Here is an 18,680-nt window from a genome sequence, read left to right on the forward strand (position 1 = left end):
CTCTGCATTTAAGTTAAATAGACAGAGTGGCAATAAACAGCTTTGACGTTCTCCTTTCCCTATTTGAAATCAGTCTGTTGTTCCATGTCCAGTTCCAACTCTTGCTTCTTGATCTGTATACTGATTTCTCAGGAGTCAGGTAAGGTGGTCTGGTATTCCCCTCTCTTGAAGAATTTTCCACATTTTGTTGTGATCCACATAGTCAAAGGCTTTGGCATAGTCAATAAAGCAGAAGTAGATGTTTTTGTGGAACTCTCTTGCCTTTTCAATGATCCAATGGATGTTGGCAATTTGATTTCGGGTTCCTCTGCCTTTTCTAAATCCAGCTTGAACATCAGGAAGTTCACGTTCATGTATTACTGAAGCCTGGCCTGGAGAATTTTGAGCATTACTTTAGTAGTGTGTGAGATGAGTGCAATTGTGTGATAGTTTGAACATTCTTTGGCATTCATTTGACAAACCTAGACAGCATATTAGAAAGCAGAGATATCACTTTGCCAACAAATGTGCATATAGTCAAAACTAGTCATGTACAGATAGGAGAGTTCGACCATTAAGAATACTGAACACTGAAGAACTGATGCTTGTGGACTGTGGTGCTGGAGAGGACTCTTGAGAGTCCGTTGGACAGCAAGAAGATCAAACCAGTCAATCCTAAAGGTAATTAATCCTGAATATTCATTGGAAGGACTGATGCTGAAGCTGAAGCTCCAATACTTTGGCAATGTGATGTAAGAAGCTGACTCTTTGAAAAAGACCCTAATCTGGGGAAAGATTGAGAGGAGGAGGAGAAGGGGACAATAGAGGATAAGATGCCTGGATGGCATCAATTCAATGGACATGAGTTTGAACAAACTCTCAGAGATAGTGAAGGACAGGGAAGCCCGGCATGCTGCAGTTCATGAGGTCCCTAAGAACTGGACATGTCTGAGGGATTGAAGAGCAACCACAATACACTATTAGCAGGTTAAAAGAAAAGAAGGTAAAATTTATTATTATTATTATTATTATTATTATTTTTCACTCGCTCAGTCATGTCCGATTCTTTGCAACCCCGTGGACTGTAGCCCACCAGGCTTCTTTGTCCATGGGATTCTCCAGGCAAGAATACTGGAGTGGGTTGACATTTCCTTCTCCAGGGGATCTTCCCGACCCAGGGATCAAACCCAGGTCTCCCATATTGCAGGCAGACACTTTAACCTCTGAGCCACCAGAGAAGTCCCTATTATTATTATTAAGAGCTTTAAAATGTTTTTCTAAGCCTTCAATTTTCAACAAAATAATTTTCTTCAGAATTAGAGAAAGCAACTTCTTTGAACTAATATGAATGGTTATAAATTTAACCTTGTTTCAAGTGAAAAAGTTTAAAATTATTCCCTTTAAAATAAAATATAAGAATATCCTAGAATTCACATTTCTAGTTAATGCATTTGTGTGTGTATGCCAAGTCACTTCAGTATTGTCCAACTCTTTGTGACCCTCTGGACTATAGCCTTAGATATGCATCTCTATCCCTGGGATTCTCCAGGAAAAAATACTAGTTCAATTCAATTCAGTCACCCAGTCATGTGCGACTCTTTACGACCCCATACTGCAGTAGGCCAGGCTTCACTGTCCATCATCAGCTCCCAGAGTTTGTTCAAACTCATGTCCATTGAGTCAATGATACCCTCCAATCATCTCATCCACTGTCATCCCCTTCCCCTCCTACTTTCAATATTTCCCACCATTAGGGTCTTTTCCAATGAGTCAGTTTTTCGCATCATATGGCCAAAGCATTACAGTTTCAGCTGCAGCATCAGTCCTTCTTATGAGTATTCAAGACTGATTTTCTTTAGGATGGACTGGTTGGATCTCCTTGCAGTCCAAGGGACTCTCAAGAGTCTTCTCCAACACCACAGTTGAAAAGCATCTATTCTTTGGCAAACAGCTTTCTTTAGAGTCCAACTCTCACATCCATACATGACTCCTGGAAAAACCATAGCTTTGTCTAGATGGACCTTTGTAGCCAAAGTAAACTTTGCTTTTTAATACGCTGTCTAGAATGGTCATAGCTTTTCTTCCAAGGGGCAAGCATCTTTTAATTTCATGGCTGCAGTTACAAACTGGAGTGATTTTGGAGCCCAAGAAAATCTTTGACAGGTCAAGTCTGTCACTATTTCCATTGTTTCCCATCTATTGGCCATGAAGTGATGGGATTGGATGCCAAGATCTTCGTTTTTTGAATGTTGAGCTTTAAGCCAGCTTTTTTATTCTCCTCTTTCACCTTCACCAAGAGACTCTTTGGTTCCTCTTTGCTTTCTGCCTTAAAGGTGGTGTCATCTGCATATCTGAGATTATTGGTATTTCTCCCAGCAATCTTGATCCCAGCTCGTGTTTCACTCAGCCAGGCATTTCGCATGATGTACTCTTCATATGGGTTAAATAAGCAGGGTGACAATATACAGCCTTGATGTACTGCTTTCCAAATTTGGAACCAGTCCACAGTTCCATGTCTGTTTCTAACTGTTGCTTCTTGACCTGCATACAGATTTCTCAGGAGGCTGGTAAAGTGGTCTGGTATTTCCATCTCTTGAAGAATTTTTCACAGTTTGTTGTGATCCACATATCAAAGGTTTTAGTGTAGTAAATAAAGCAGAAGTAGCTGTTTTTCTGGAACTCTCTTGCTTTTTCTGTGACCCAACGATCATAAAAAAATACTGGTGTAGGTAGCCATTGCCTTCTCCAGCAGATCTTCGCAGCTTGGGGTTGAACCCAAGTCTCCTGCTACAGGTGGATTTTTTGCTGTCTGAGCTACCAGGGAAGCCTGGACTGTACTTCTGGGCATGTAGTGTAGTTACTTGCTTATGACAAAATAACAAGGAACACATTATATATTCCTTGGTACCCTGTCATAACAAAAGTTCGTCTAGTCAGAGCTATGGTTTTTCTAGGGGTCATATATGAATGTGAGAGTTGGACTATAAAGAAGGCTGAGGGCCAAAGAAACGATGCTTTTGAACAGTGGTATTGAAGAAGACTCTTGAGGATTACTTGAATTGCAAGGAAATCAAACCAGTCCAACTTAAAGGAAATCAGTCCTGAATATTCATTGGAAGGACTTACGCTGAAGCTGAAGCTCCAATACATTGGCCACCTGATGCGAAAAACAGACTCATTGGGAAAGACCCTGATGCTGGGAAAGATTGAAGGAGGGAGGAGAAGGGGATGACAGAGGATGAGATAGTTGTATGGCATCACCAACTTGATGGACTTGAGTTTGAGTAAGCTCTGGAAGTTGGTGATGAACAGTGAAGCCTGGTGTGCTGCAGTCCATGGGATCACAAAGAGCCGGACATAACTGAGCGACTGAACTGAACTGAATTCTCCACATACGTGTGGGTTTATTTCTGGCCTGTCAATTCTGTCCCATTGAATTATGTGTCTGTTTTTCAGTCAATTCCATGCTGTCTTGATTACCAAAGCTTTGTAGTGCAGTTTGAAATCAGGGAGCATGGTAGCTCCAGTGTACTTGTTCTTCATCTACAGATTTGCTGTTTGATTTTTTTTTTTTTTAGGATTTAAATCTTCCTGGTAAAATATTCTTTCTGTTAATTAATTCATTACTTTTATTCCTGAGCTCACTGAGTTGCCTTTCTGAGTTTTCTTGTAGCTTGAATTTCTTCATGATCACTATTTTGAATTCTCTATCAGATCATGATATTCCTTGCTTAATGATTGGTTTTTGGAGAACCGCCATTTCTTTTTTCATACAATTTTCCTGTGGATCTTCATGGAGCTTGAAAAGTTCTTCCCTTGCTGGCCCCACTGCAGTAGTGAATGTCTTTTTTTTTTTTTTTAAGTAATTTTTTTAAATTGATTGTAATGATTCAGTGGGTTGGAAATTAATCGTTCTTCTATTGTCTTCCAGTAGGTGGCATGATAGCACAAAACTGGTTTTTTCTTGCATGTGTTCTTTCTAGTTATATTTGAGAGTAGGCACTTTTCACCCTCCACTAACTCTGTCAGAGAAGAAAATCTATGACCAACTATACAGCATATTAAAAAGCAGAGACATTAGTTTGCCAACAAAGGTCCATTTAGTCAAAGCTATGGTTTTTCCAGTAGTCATGTATGGATATGAGAGTTGAACTCTAAAGAAAGCTGAGTCCCAAAGAACTGATGCTTTTGAACTGTGGTGTTGGAGAAGACTCTTGAGAGTCCCTTGGACTTCAAGGAGATCAAACCAGTCCATCCTAAAGGAAATCAGTCCTGAGTAATCATTGGAAGGCCTGATGCTGAAGCTCCAATACTTTGGCCACCTGATGTGAAGAACTAACTCTTTAGAAAAGACCCTGATGCTGGGAAAGATTGAAGGCAAGAGGAGAAGGGGACAGCAGAGGATGAGATGGTTGGATGGCATCACCGACTCAGTGGACATGAGTCTGAGCAAGCTCCACTTGTTGATGATGGACAGGGAAGCCTGGCGTGCTGCAGTCCATGGAGTCGCAAAGCATTGGACATGATTGAGTGATGGAACTGAACTGAATTCTGTCAGACGTGTTGCCTGATGCTGGCACCGTCCCCACTTTGGAGTCCTTGGTGCCCTGGTCTTGTTGGTGTCACTGACTTTGCTGCCTGTGGCTCTAGGAGAGTGGGTGCTTCCGCCTCTTCTGCCATTTCTTGACTCACGCACAGGCTTGGTCTCCACAGGGTGTGGGGAAAGATGTGGTGAAGTGGGGATCACAGGTGCCTCTGCTGTAAGTGTTTGGTCTTTATCATCAGAGCTGGACATCAAACATAATTCTGCTTCATAGAACACCTAGTCCTTCACTGTCAGTGGTGGCCACTGACACAAGTCTCTCCTATCACTACACGAGGATTGCTGAATATGGAGAAAGAAGGGCCACAGATGGAAACAGGGGCCTATGAAGTGGTTCACAAAACCTGGACACCCTCCCAATAACACAGGAGTGGAGGTCACTGCCTAGAGCCAGCAAAGAACACAGAGTTCTTCAGAAGGGTAAAGGTTAGTTTATGTAAATATTTTTAGCATTTAGTCTATGATTCAAAGTTCAGCTCACCTACCTCTCAGATACTGTATAGCCAGTGTATGGCATTGTGCTTGTTACTTGATTTTATTCTTTCATGTTCAAGTTCACACCAGTGAAGTCAAAAAGGCTATAAATTTGATGAGTGGTGGGTTATTTATCTAAGTGTGCTATCCATTGAGTATGTGCATAGTCATTGTAATATCTTGACTTAAAGAAATGGATAGGTAATTTCCTTCTCATCTTTGCAATATTGAGACTTCCTATACTTCATCCTTTTATTTGTGATAACTGAATTCTGAGAGATTCAAAGTCCAAGCATTAATTATAGGCTGGTGGTCAGACAGAGGGCAAGTCCACACAGTTTAACAGAGCTTACATGACTTACATGATTTTGTCCTACTAATATTTATTCATCCCAGCTTATTTCACAGATTGTACAAATAATTTGTTGTTCAGACACTCAATTGTGTCCAACTCTTTGTGACTCCACAGACTGCAGCATGCTAGGCTTCCCCATCCTTCACTATCTCCCAGAGTTTTCTCAAATTCACATCCATTGAGTCAGTGACATCAACCAACCATCTCATCTTCTGTCATTCTCTTCTCCTCCAGTCCTCAGTCTTTCCCAGCATCAGGGTCTTTTTCAAGGAGTTGACTTTTCATATCAAATGGCCCAAGTATTAGAACTGCAGTGTCAGTCCTTCCAATGAATATTCAAGGTTTATTTCCTTTAGGATTGACAGGTTTGATCTTGCTTTCCAAAAGACTCTCAAGAAGCTTCTCCAACACCATAGATTTAAAGCATCAGTTCTTTGGCACTCAGCTTTCTTTAAGGTCTAACGTTCATATCTTTTTGGCTATACTGTGAGGCATGGGGGATCTTAGTTCCCTGACTAGGTATTGAACTCAGGCACTCTGCAGTAGAAGCAGAGTGTTCTAACCACTGAACAACCAGGGAATTCATATCTTTACATGACTCCTGGAAAAACCATAGATTTCACCATCTATACAGACCTTTGTCAGCAAAGTGATGTCTCTACTTTTTTAATATGCTCTCTAGGTTGGTCACAGCTTTTCTTCCAAGGAGCAAGCGTCTTTTAATTTCGTGGTTGCAGTTACCTTCAGCAGCAATTTTGGAGCCCCCAGAAATAAAGCTTATCACTGTTTCCATATTTTCCCCATCTATTTGCCATGAAGTGATGGAACAAGATGCCGTGATCTTCATGTTTTGAATGTTGAGTTTTAAGCCAGCTTTTTCACTCACCTCTTTCACGATCATAAAGAGGCTCCTAAGTTCCTCTTCACTTTCTGCCATAAGAGTGATGTCATCTGCATATCTGAGGTTATTGATATTTCTCCCAGCAATCTTGATTCCAACTTGTGCTTCATCCATCCTGGCATTTCACATGAGGTACACTGCATATAAGTTAAATAAGCAGGTTGATAGTGTACAGCCTTGATGTAGTCTCTTCCCAATTTTGAACCTGTCCATTGTTCCATATCTGGTTTGGACTGTTGCTTCTTGACCTGTATACAGGTTTCTCAGGCGGTTTCTCAGGTGGTCTGGTATTCCCATCTCCTTAAGAATTTTTCACATGTTGTTGTGAACCACCCAGTCAAAATTTTAACATAGTCAATGAAGCAAAAGCAGATGCTTTTATGGAACTCTCATGCTGTCTCCAAGATCCAAGAAGTGTTGGCAATTTCATTTCTGATTCCTCTGTTTTTCTAAATCCAGCTTGAACATTGGAATTTCTCAGTTCATGTACTATTGAAGCCTAACTTGAAGCATTTGGAGCATTATCTTGCTAGCATATGAAATGAGTGCAATTGTGGGGGCAGTTTGAACATTCTTTGCCATTTCCTTTCTCTGGGATTCAGATGGAAACTGAAAGGATTTCCATCCTTTCAGTGTCTTGTGGCCATTGCTGAGTTTTCCATATTTGCTGGCATATTGAGTACAGCACCTTCACAGCATCATCTTTTAAGATATGAAGTAGATCAGCTGGAATCTGTCATCTCCACTAGAATTGTTCTTAGTAATGCTTCCTATGGCCCTCTTGACCTCACACTTCAGGATGTCTGGCTCTAGGTGAGTGACCACACAATTGTACTTATCCAGGTCATTAAAGATCTTCTTGTACAGTTTTTCCTCTGTATTCTTGCCATATGTTCTTAACATCTTCTGCTTCTGTTAGGTCCACACTTTTTCTATCCTTTATTATACCCATTGTTGAAAGAAATGTTCCCTTGGTATCTCTAGTTTTCTTGAAGAGATGTCTAGTCTTTCTCATTCTATTGTTTTCCTCTATTTCTTTGGATTGTTTACTTAAGATGACTTTCTTATCTCTCCTTCCTCTTCTTTGGAACACTGCATTCAATTCAGTTCAGTCACTTAGTCGTGTCCGACTCTTTGTGACCCCATGAACCACAGCACGCCAGGCCTCCCTGTCCATCATCAACTCCGAGAGTCCACCCAAACCGATGTCCATTGAGTCGGTGATGCCATCCAATCATCTCATCCTCTGTCATGCCCTTCTCCTTGTGCCTTCAATCTTTCCCAGCATCAGGGTCTTTTCAAATGAGTCAGCTCTTCACGTCAGGTGGCCAAAGTATTGGAGCTCCAGCTTTGACATCAGTCCTTCCAATGAACACCCAGGACTGGTCTCCTTTAGGATGGACTGGTTTGATCTCCTTGAAGTCCAAGGGACTCTCAAGAGTCTTTTCCAACACCACAGTTCAAAAGCATCAATTCTTCAGCGCTCAGCTTTCTTTGTAGTCCAACTCTCACATTCATACACAACCACTGGAAAAACCATAGCCTTGACTAGACAGACCTTTGTTGACAAAGTAATGTCTCTGCTTTTTAATATGCTGTCTAGGTTGGTCATAACTTTCCTTCCAAGGCATAAACGCCTTTTAATTTCATGGCTGCAATCAGCATCTGCAGTGATTTTTGGAGCCAAAAAAAATAAAGTTAGCCACAATTTCCACTGTTTCCCCATTTATTTGCCATGAAGTGATGGGATTGGATGCCATGATCTTAGTTTTCTGAATGTTGAGTTTTAAGCCAACTTTTTCACTCTCCTCTTTCACTTTCATCAAGAGGCTATTTAGTTCCTCTTCACTTTCTGCCATAAGGGTGGTGTTATCTGCATATCTGAGGTTATTGATATTTCTCCCATCAATCTTAATTCCAGCTTGTGCTTCTTCCAGCCCAGCGTTTCTCATGATGTACTCTGCACATGAGTTAAATAAGCAGGGTGACAATATACAACCTTGACATATTCCTTCTCCTATTTGGAACCAGTCTGTTGTTCCACGTCCAGTTCTAACTGTTGCTTCCTGACCTGCATATAGGTTTCTCAAGAGGCAAGTCAGGTGGTCTGGTATTCCCATCACTTTCAGAATTTTCCACATTTTGCTGTAATCCACAAAGGCTTTGGCATAGTCAATGAAGCAGAAACAGATGTTTTTCTGGAACTCTCTTGCTTTTTCATTGATCCAGTGGATGTTGGCAATTTGATCTCTGGTTCCTCTGTCTTTTCTAAATCCAGCTTGAACATCTGAAAGTTCACAGTTCAGGTATTGCTGTAGCCTGGCTTGGAGAATTTTGAGCATTACTTGACTAGCGTGTGAGATAAGTATGAATGTGCAGTAGTTTGCACATCCTTTGGCATTTCCTTTCTTAGGGATTGGAATGAAAACTGACCTTTTCCACTCCTCAGGCCACTGCTGAGTTTTCCAAATTTGCTGACATATTGAGTATAGCACTTTCACAACATCATCTTTTAGGATTTAAAATAGCTCAACTGGAATTCCATCACATCCAGTAGCTTTGTTAATAGTGATGCTTCCTAAGGCCCACTTGTCCTTGGCTTCCTAAGGCCATTCATTTTCCAGGATGTCTGTCTCTAGGTGAGTGTGAGTAATCACATCATCGTGATTTTCTGGGTTGTGAAGATCTTTTTTTTTTTGTACAGTTCTTCTGTGTATTCTTGCCACCTCTTCTTAATATCTTCCTCTTCTGTTAAGTCCATACCATTTCTGTCCTTTATCGAGCTCATCTTTACATCTTTCCCTTGGTATCTCTAATTTTCTTGAAGAGATCTCTAGTCTTTCCTACTCTATTGTTTTCCTCTATTTCTTTGCACTGGTTGCTAAGGAAGTCTTTCTTATCTCTCCTTGTTATTCTTTGGAACTTTGCATTCAAATGGGTACATCTTTCCTTTTCTCCTTTGCTTTTCGCTTCTCTTCTTTTCACAGCTATTTGTAAAGTGTCCTCAGACAACCATTTTGCTTTTCTGTATTTCTTTTTCTTGGGGATGGGTCTTCATTCTTGTCTCCTGTACAATGTCATGAACCTCCATCCATAGTTCATCAGGCACTCTGCCTATCAGATCTAGTCCTTTAAATCGATTTCTCACTTCCACTGTATAATCATAAGGGATTTGATTTTGGTCATACCTGAATGGTCTAGTGGTTTTCCCTACTTTATTCAATTTAAGTCTGAATTTGGCAATAAGGAGTTCATGACCTGAGCCACAGTCAGCTACTGGTCTTGTTTTTGCTGACTCTAGAGAATTTCTCTATCTTTGGGTGCAAAGAATATAATCAATCTGATTTTGGTGTTGACCATCTGGTGATGTCCATGTGTAGAGTCTTCTCTTGTGTTGTTGGAAGAGGGTGTTTGCTATGACCAGTGCGTTCTCTTGGCAAAACGCTATTAGCCTTTGCCCTGCTTCATTCTGTACTCCAAAGCCAAATTTGCCTGCTACTCCAGGTGTTTCTTGACTTCCTACTTTTGCATTCCAGTCCCCTATAATGAAAAGGACATCTTTTTTGGGTGTTAGTTCTAAAAGGTCTTGCAGGTCTTCACAGACCTGTTCAACTTCAGCTTCTTCAGTGTTACTGGTCAGGGCATAGACTTGGATTACCATGATATTGAATGGTTTACCTTGGAAATGAACAGAGATCATTCTGTCATTTTTGACATTGCATCCAAGTATTGCATTTCAGACGCTTTTGTCGACCATGATGGTTACTCCATTTCTTCTAAGGGATTCCTGCCCACAGTAAAGGATATAATTGTCATCTGAGTTAAATTTACCCTTTTCAGTCCATCTTAGCTCACTGATTCCTTGATTCAGCAGTGTGGTGGCTGCAACGGCACAGGAGCAGAGGGGAGGAGTTACCCCACATTCAAGGCCAAGGGCGGCGGCTGAGAGGAGCTACTGCATTCAAATGGGTATATCTTTTCTTTTCTCCTTTGCCTTTATCTTCTTTTCTTTTCTTAGCTATTTGTAAGGCCTCCTCAGAAAACCATTCTGACTTGTTGCCCTTCTTTTTCTCAGGGATGGTTTTGATCACTGCCTAGGGAACAATGTTGTGAACGTCCATCCATAGTTCTTTAGACACTCTGTCTATCCTACCTATTCCTTTGAAACTATTTGTTCATTCCACTATATAATCATAAGGAATTTTATTTAGATCATACCTGAATGGCATAGTGGTTTTCCCTACTTTCTTCAATTTAAGTCTGAACTTTGCAATAAGGAGCTCATGACCTGAGCCACATTCAGCTCTAGGTCTTGTTTTTGCTGACCGTATAGAGGTTTTCCATCTTTGGTTGTGAAGAATATAATCAATCTGATTTTGGTACTGACCATCTGGTGATGTCCATTTTAGAATTGTCTCTTGTGTTGTTGTAAAAGTGTGTTAGCTATGACCAATGTGTTCTCTTGGCAAATTTCTGTTATCATTTTCCTTGCTTCATTTTGTACTCCAAGGCCTAACTTGTCTCATTCCAGGTATCGCTTGGCTTCCTACTTTTGCATTTCAGTCTCTTGTAATGAAAAGGACATCTTTTTTTAGTGTTAGTTCTCGAAGGTCTTGTCAGTCTTCCTAGAACCATTCAACTTCAGCTTCTTCAGCATTTGTGGTTGTGGCATAGACTTGGCTTACAGTGATGTTGAATGGTTTGCCTTGGAAATGAACTGAGATCATTCTGTCATTTTTGAGACTGTGCTCGAGTACTGAATTTTGGACTTTTGTTGACTATGAGAGCCTCTCCCATTAGGAAGCTTGCACAAGCCTCTCATCCTCATCCATCAGAGGACAGAGAGAATGGAAACCACAGAAATCTAATCAAAATGATCACAAAGGTCACAGCCTTATATAACTCAATGAAATTATGAGCCATGTTGTGTAGGGTCACCCAAGGCAGATAGGTCATGGTGGAGAGTTCTGGCAAAACACCATCCACTGATGAAGGGAATGGCATTCTTGCCTTGAAAATCCTATGAAAGTATGAAATGGCAGTAAGATACGAAAGTGAAAGATGAACTCCCAACATTGGCAGGTGTCCAATATGCCACTGGAGAAGAGTGGAGAAATGGCCCCAGAAAGAATACAGAGGCTGAGCCAAGCAGAAATGAAGCCCTGTTGTGGATGTGTTTGGTGGTGAAAGTAAAATCCTATGCTGTATAAATAATAAACTTCTTAAATTATTTTCATAGCCATGCTTTCTTAAAGTTATGACTCTTTCCTTTGTTCTTTGTGTGGAAAACTGCCATATCTTTCTGCATTTTTCTGCTATGAACATGACTATTCCTATTTATTTATCGGCAATGGAGATTATAGTATGTGCCCATTAAAAGTTCCTATCAGACAGTAATTTTTCATAAAGAAAAATACAGTGTTTATCTTGTTAACTATTACATCCCCTAAAAGAGCACACTGAGTCTCCAAAATATTTCCATATTTTCTCTAAAAATATTTGCTGAATAAATGAGTGAATGAAATAAATATCAGATTTCAAACATTTCTAGTAGTTGCTCATTAGCATATATGTGCTGTTTTTAGTTGCTCAGTCATGTTCAACTCTTTGCAACCCCATGGACTGTAACCCATCAGGCTCCTCTGTCCATGGGGATTCTCCAGGCAAGAAACTGGAGTGGGTTGCCATATCCTACTCCAGGGGATCTTCCCGATCCAGGAATTGAACCAGGGTCTCCTGCATTACAGGCGGATTCTTTACCAGCTGAGTTATGGAGAAGCCCTGTATTAGCATGCATAATTTTGAGTAAATATCAAGCAAACATGTAACTAAATATGCATAGTTATATATAAACATCCTCTTTTCACTTACTGTTTTAAATTAATATATTTCCATAAAGTTATATTAAATGCATATAACTTACTCATTCTAATAAAGTGAACATGTCTGTATGAGAGGGTTGTAAGTACTAGAGTAATGTACATAAATCACCAAACAAAACAGCTGAAGAAAATATATTCAATGAATTTTAATACTCATATAATTTTTCAGAGCTGTTCACTTTATTGAACTGTTATTACTTCTCATGATTATTCAATTAATAACTTTTAAAATTTTAAGTAAATGATTGTATCTGTAAAATTGAATGCATTGGTCTCTTTCTTAATAATTCATGTTTACTTTGAAATTAATGTATTCTAACAAGTTCCTTGGTTTTATACCAGGTGTCAATTAGAATGTTTATTTCATAATTGTTCATCCCTTCATTCTTGAAGCATCATCCTCTCCTGGTTTTCTAAGAAAGAACCCCCAGTTTTGTTCCTAATAACTAGTCATTCTTCCTTATTCTCGCTTCAAAGCGTCCTCTGAATCTGCTCATAATGGTGATCTTGGAATGCTTTAGTTATTCTTCATTTGTCTCCCCAGACCTAATAGCCTCAATTTTATTTTCAAATTTTGTATCTCAGGATGCTCACATCTGTGTACTGTATTAATTGAATTCTTCTGCTCTGTAGCTTCTAGCTGGATTTAGGCAATGGGGGAAAGATAGTAATTATATTTCACCATTCTCTTCCTGGTTTGAGACCACGTCTTCAGCAATTGCTTTGTGCTTCCATTTCTACATCTTTGACCATCTGTTTCTTCCTCCATAGTTTCAATTCTCACTAAAGATAGCAGTAACATTCTAAGAGATTAGTGAGATTCTCAGGCAAAGGAAGAAACCTGTAGATAACTAGAGTCAGAAAGGGAGCTACCAGGTGAGCAGCAGCTATGGAGCTGAAGTTAGTCCTATATGTAATGGGTATCCAATCTCAGAAACCAAATAGGTGCTTGCACTTAGATAGTGTTCATGGCCAGCTGGCCAGGAATAGCCAGCACAGCTCTCATGAGACCTAAACTATTTGCTACATTCTAATTGGCAAAAATAAATTGAGAATAGAGCAAACAAAGATCTGTTCTCAAAACATGATTGTTAAAGTCAAAACATATCAGGATGACTCACCTTTTTAGAAAGATAACATTTAACAAATACATATTCAGTCTTCACAATAAATTATAGAATTTATTTGCATTTTCAGTATTGTACATTTTCGAGTGTGTGTGCACGTGTGCTCACTCATATCCAACTCTTCACGACCCCATGGACTGTAACCCACCAGGCTCCTCTGTCCATGGGATTTCCTGCGCAAGAATGTTGGAGCAGGTTGCCACTTCCTACTCCAGGGATCTTCTCGACGCAAGGATGGAACCCGAGTCTCTTGTATCTCCTGCACTAGCAGGCAGATTTTTACCACTATACCACCTGGGAGACCCCATATTCGAGAGGAAATACTTCAGTGATATAATTATTTTTAAATTGGAGGTAACTTTCGATATACCATATTAAAATAAATAAAAGTTTTAAAAAGTTCAGTAAGCTGGTGGATGCCATTTTTCTTTCAGTTATATATCAAATATTGAAATTAAAACTTTAATTAAACGTGTCATTAAGTTTATAATGGATAAAGAAAGTAAAATCTTTAATGCATTTGTTAAACTAATGCAAAGCTGAATCCAATATAACTATTCCTCTTTAGTGCTTTGCATTGACACATATTTACTACAGCATATAGTTGGTTGAGGGGCTTCCTTGGTGGCTCAGTGGTAAAGAATCTGGCTACGAGGCAGGAGACTTGGGTTCAATACTTGGGTCAAGAAGATGCCCTGGAGAAAGAAATCCCAACCCACTCCAGTATTCTTGCTTGGGAAATCCCATGGACAGAGGAACCTGGAAGGCTATGGTCCATCGGGTTGCAAAAGAGTCAGACATGACTTAACAAGAACAGTCTTTTGGACTCTGTGGGAGAGGGAGAGGGTGGGATGATTTGGGAGAATGGCATTGAAACATGTATAATATCATATATGAAATGAATCGCCAGTCCAGGTTTGATGCATAATACTGGATGCTTGGGGCTGGTGCACTGGGATGACCCAGAGGGATGGTACGGGGAGGGAGGTGGGAGGGGGATTCAGGATGGGGAACATGTGTATACCTGTGGCAGATTCATGTTGATGTATGGCAAAACCAATACAATATTGTAAAGTAATTAACTCCAATTAAAATAAATAAATTTATATTTAAAACGGCAGCAACAATCCTTGGTTGAATAGGTTTGTAAACATCTCATATCCTTGAACAACTAATTGATGCATTTAAATTTATTGAAAATAGAGACTGAAAACTAGTATAATAATTGTATCAGTCGAGTATTTATTTTTTGACATAAAATGACACTTTTGATTATAGTGGCTATAGATTATGAGCATTAACAATTTTTAAATATAATGAATCAGATCTTAACTTCAAGATTATCCATTGTACTATAAATTACAATTTTCATAAAATCATTAAAATGTTTTCTATATTTCTTGCTATTTTTTCTAAAAATTATCTGTTCTTCCTTAACATACTGTTGACATTCTCTGCCCCTGAGAAAAAATAACCAATAATTCAATAGATCTCTTGCTTGAAGGCAGTGTTCAGTCTCTTGCACAAAACGGTACACAAGAATATTTTCTGACTAAAGTCAGGAATATAAGTATGGTTATCTATGTGTTTAATGAAAATCTGTAGATTTTCACTGTCCCTGGTGTGATATGCCATCACAGTTATTATCAATTCATGCTCTGACTTCAGTAACACTTGGCAAGCAGAAAGTCTTTTATGACAAATAAAATCATTAGTCTTCTTGTAATAGACTAGTCTCCTATCATGGTTTTCTAATTTGTATGTTCTAGCTAATATTGTGAATTTTACTCTGTGTTCTCTGCATCTATCAGCTCTGACTTACATTTGTGTAAGTACATTATATTTTCCTCAGGATTCAATATATTGTCAATCAGCATATAACTTAAAGTTAAAAATAAAGAAAAAATTGATATTATGAATGAAAGTGAAGCGTTAGTCACTCAGTCATGTCCAGCTCTATGCAACCCCATGGTCTGTATCTGGCCCACCAGGCTCCTCTGTCCGAGGAATTCTCCAGGCAAGAATACTGGAGTGGGTTGCCATTCCCTTCTCCAGGGGATCTTCCCAGTCCAGGGATCAAACCAGTCCAGGGATCAAACCAGGTCTCCCACACTGCAGGAAGATTTTTTACCTTCTGAGCCACCACGGAAGCCTGATACTATGAATAGATAAACATAAAATTATTTGTGTACCTTTCTTAGGAATGTTTGAGGAAGAGAGTAAAGCCAGCTGGGAAAAGATAAAGAAAGAATGGAACATGACCATGGTTAATGCTATTGTTGAATTCTAGAATTTATATCTATGTTAAGGTAGAGAGGAATGGAATTTTGGAAATAGGATAAAGATATGTTTAAGGTCATTGTGGCTAGAATAAACAGAATTGCCCATGCAAGCCTTTGGCAAACTTAGAAAGATCTATTCTCTTTTTTTCTTCTTTCCTGTTTTACCAAATTTTCGACAAGAAAACAGACAACATTTTGTGACCAAGAATACAGCTGTTGCCACACAGGCTAGCAGGAAACAGATCACATCCAGAGAATGGTACTGGTACCAGGTGAGGTTGTGGGCGGCTGGCCTCAGGTGCTTGGCTCCTTTGTGGCGCATGACAAATTCAATCCAGAAGACTGCTCGGTCCAGGGGCTTTACAGGCTGATCATGGTGAATCATTTTTAACCTCATAGCATTCTCTTTATAACTGGTAGGCAAAAGCATAGAAATTATAGAATTTTGATTTCATATAAGGTAAGTATAGTAATATTTCCTAGCTTTTCTCCTAAAGCTTTATCTCCACAGTCATGACTCTAATTTATACATTACAGTCTGTTAGGAGGACTCCTCCCTTCAGAGCTAAAAGAACTTTACACGTACAATTTTCAATATTTTTTAAAAATTAAATTGTTCCTGTACTTAACTGTATACATGTATACATAAGGTAGAAAGAATAATTAATTAAAGGTCTTATCCTATAGATATCAATTAGGTCTAACTGGTCTATTGTATCATTTAAAGTTTGTGTTTCCTTGTTAATTTTCTGTTTAGTTGATCTATCCATAGGTGTGAGTGGGCTATTAAAGTCTCCCACTATTGTGTTATTGTTAATTTCCCCTTTCATACTTGTTAGCAGTTGTCTTACATATTGCAGTGCTCCTATGTCGGGTGCATATATATTTATAATTGTTATATCTTCTTCTTGGATTGATCCTTTGATCATTATGTAGTGTCCTTCTTTGTCTCTTTTCACAGCCTTTGTTTTAAAGTCTATTTTATCTGATATGAGTATTGCTACTCCTGCTTTCTTTTGGTCTCTATTTGTGAGGAATATCTTTTTCCAGCCCTTCACTTTCGGTCTGTATGTGTCCCCTGTTTTGAGGTGGGTCTCTTGCAAACAACACATATAGGAGTCTTGTTTTTGTATCCATTCAGCCAGTCTTTGTCTTTTGATTGGGGCATTCAATCCATTTACATTTAAGGTAATTATTGATAAGTATGATCCTGTTGCCATTTACTTTATTATTTTGGGTTCGAGTTTATACACCCTTTTTGTGTTTCCTGTCTACAGAATATCCTTTAGCATCTGTTGGAGAGCTGGTTTGGTGGGCATTTCACCCCAAAACAATGAATTTCACCTTTTTCTCAAGTGCACACAGAAACTTCTCCAGGATAGATCATATCCTGGGCCATAAATCTAAACTTGATAAATTCAAAAAAACTGAAATCATTCCAAGCATCTTTTCTGACCACAATGCAGTAAGAATAGATGTCAATTACAGGAGAAAAACTATTAAAGATTCCAACATATGGAGGCTGAACAGCACGCTGCTGAATAACCAACAAATCACAGAAGAAATAAAAAAAGAAATCAAAATATGCATATAAATGAATGAAAATGAAAATACAACAACCTAAAACCTGTGGGACACTGTAAAAGCAGTGCTAAGGGGAAAGTTCATAGCAATACAGGCATACCTCAAGAAACAAGAAAAAAGTCAAATAAATAACCTAAGTCTACACTTAAAGCAATAGAAAAGGAAGAAATGAAGAACCCCAGAGTTAATAGAAGGAGAGAAATCTTAAAAAGTGGGGCAGAAATAAATGCAAAAGAAACAAAAGAGACCATAGCAAAAATCAACAAAGCCAAAAGCTGGTTCTTTGAAAGGATAAATAAACTGACAAACCATTAGCCAGACTCATCAAGAAACAAAGGGAGAAGAATAAAATCAATAAAATTAGAAATGAAAATGGAGAGATCACAACAGACAACACAGAAATACAAAGGATCATAAGAGACTACTATCAGCAATTATATGCCAATAAAATGGACAACGTGGGAGAAATGGTCAAATTCTTAGAAAAGTACAACTTTCCAAAATTGAACCAGGAGGAAATAGAAAATCTTAACAGACCCATCACAAGTATGGAAATTGAAACTGTAACCTGAAATCTTCCAGCAAACAAAAGCCCAGGTCTAGACAGCTTCACAGCTGAATTCTACCAAAAATTTCGAGAAGAGCTAACACCAATCCTACTCAAACTCTTCCAGAAAATTGCAGAGGAAGGTATACTTCCAAACTCATTCTATGAGACCACCATCACCCTAATACCAAAACCTGACAAAGATGTCACAAAAAAGAAAACTACAGGCCAATATCACTGACGAACATAGATGCAAAAATCCTTAACAAAATTCTAGCAATCAGAATCCAACAACACATTTAAAAGATAATACACCATGACCAAGTGGGCTTTATCCCAGGAATGCAAGGATTCTTCAGTATCCGCAAATTAATCAGTGTAATACACCACATTAACAAATTGAAAAATAAAAGCCATATGACTATCTCAATAGATGCAGAGAAAGCCTTTGACAAAATTCAACATCCATTTATGATAAAAACTCTCCAGAAAGTAGGAATAGAAGGAACATACCTCAACATAATAAAAGCTATATTTGACAAACCCACACCATTATCCTCAGTGGTGAAAAATTGAAGGCATTTCCCCTAAAGTCAGGAACAAGACGAGGGTGCCCACTCTTACCACTACCATTCAACATAGTTCTGGAAGTTTTGGCCACAGCAATCAGAGCAGAAAAAGAAATAAAAGGAATCCAAATTGGAAAAGAAGAAGTAAAACTCTCACTGTTTGCAGATGACATGATCTTCTACATAGAAAACCCTAAAGATTCCACCAGAAAATTACTAGAGCTAATCAATGAATATGGTAAAGTTGCAGGATATAAAATCAACACACAGAAATCCCTTGCATTCTTATACACTAATAATGAGAAAACAGAAAGAGAAATTAAAGAAACAATTCCATTCACCATGGCAATGAAAAGAATAAAATACTTAGGAATATA

At 38.8% G+C, this 18,680-nt stretch overlaps 1 protein-coding gene across 4 annotated transcripts in view; it reads right to left on the minus strand.

The window, feature by feature from the left end:
- Positions 1-14,542: 14,542 nt before the first annotated feature.
- LOC138442593 (UDP-glucuronosyltransferase 2A1) overlaps positions 14,543-18,680 on the minus strand; it is a 52,388-nt gene continuing 48,250 nt past the window's right edge. For all 4 annotated transcript variants that reach the window (XM_069594271.1, XM_069594269.1, XM_069594267.1 and 1 more), the window contains one exon: positions 14,543-16,016. In XM_069594271.1, the coding sequence (XP_069450372.1) occupies positions 15,737-16,016 (280 nt within the window). In that variant the 3' untranslated portion in view covers positions 14,543-15,736. The remainder of the gene's footprint in view (positions 16,017-18,680) is intronic.

The sequence above is a fragment of the Ovis canadensis genome, chromosome 6 (genome assembly GCF_042477335.2).
Source record: "Ovis canadensis isolate MfBH-ARS-UI-01 breed Bighorn chromosome 6, ARS-UI_OviCan_v2, whole genome shotgun sequence".
NCBI classification, from domain to species: domain Eukaryota; kingdom Metazoa; phylum Chordata; class Mammalia; order Artiodactyla; family Bovidae; genus Ovis; species Ovis canadensis.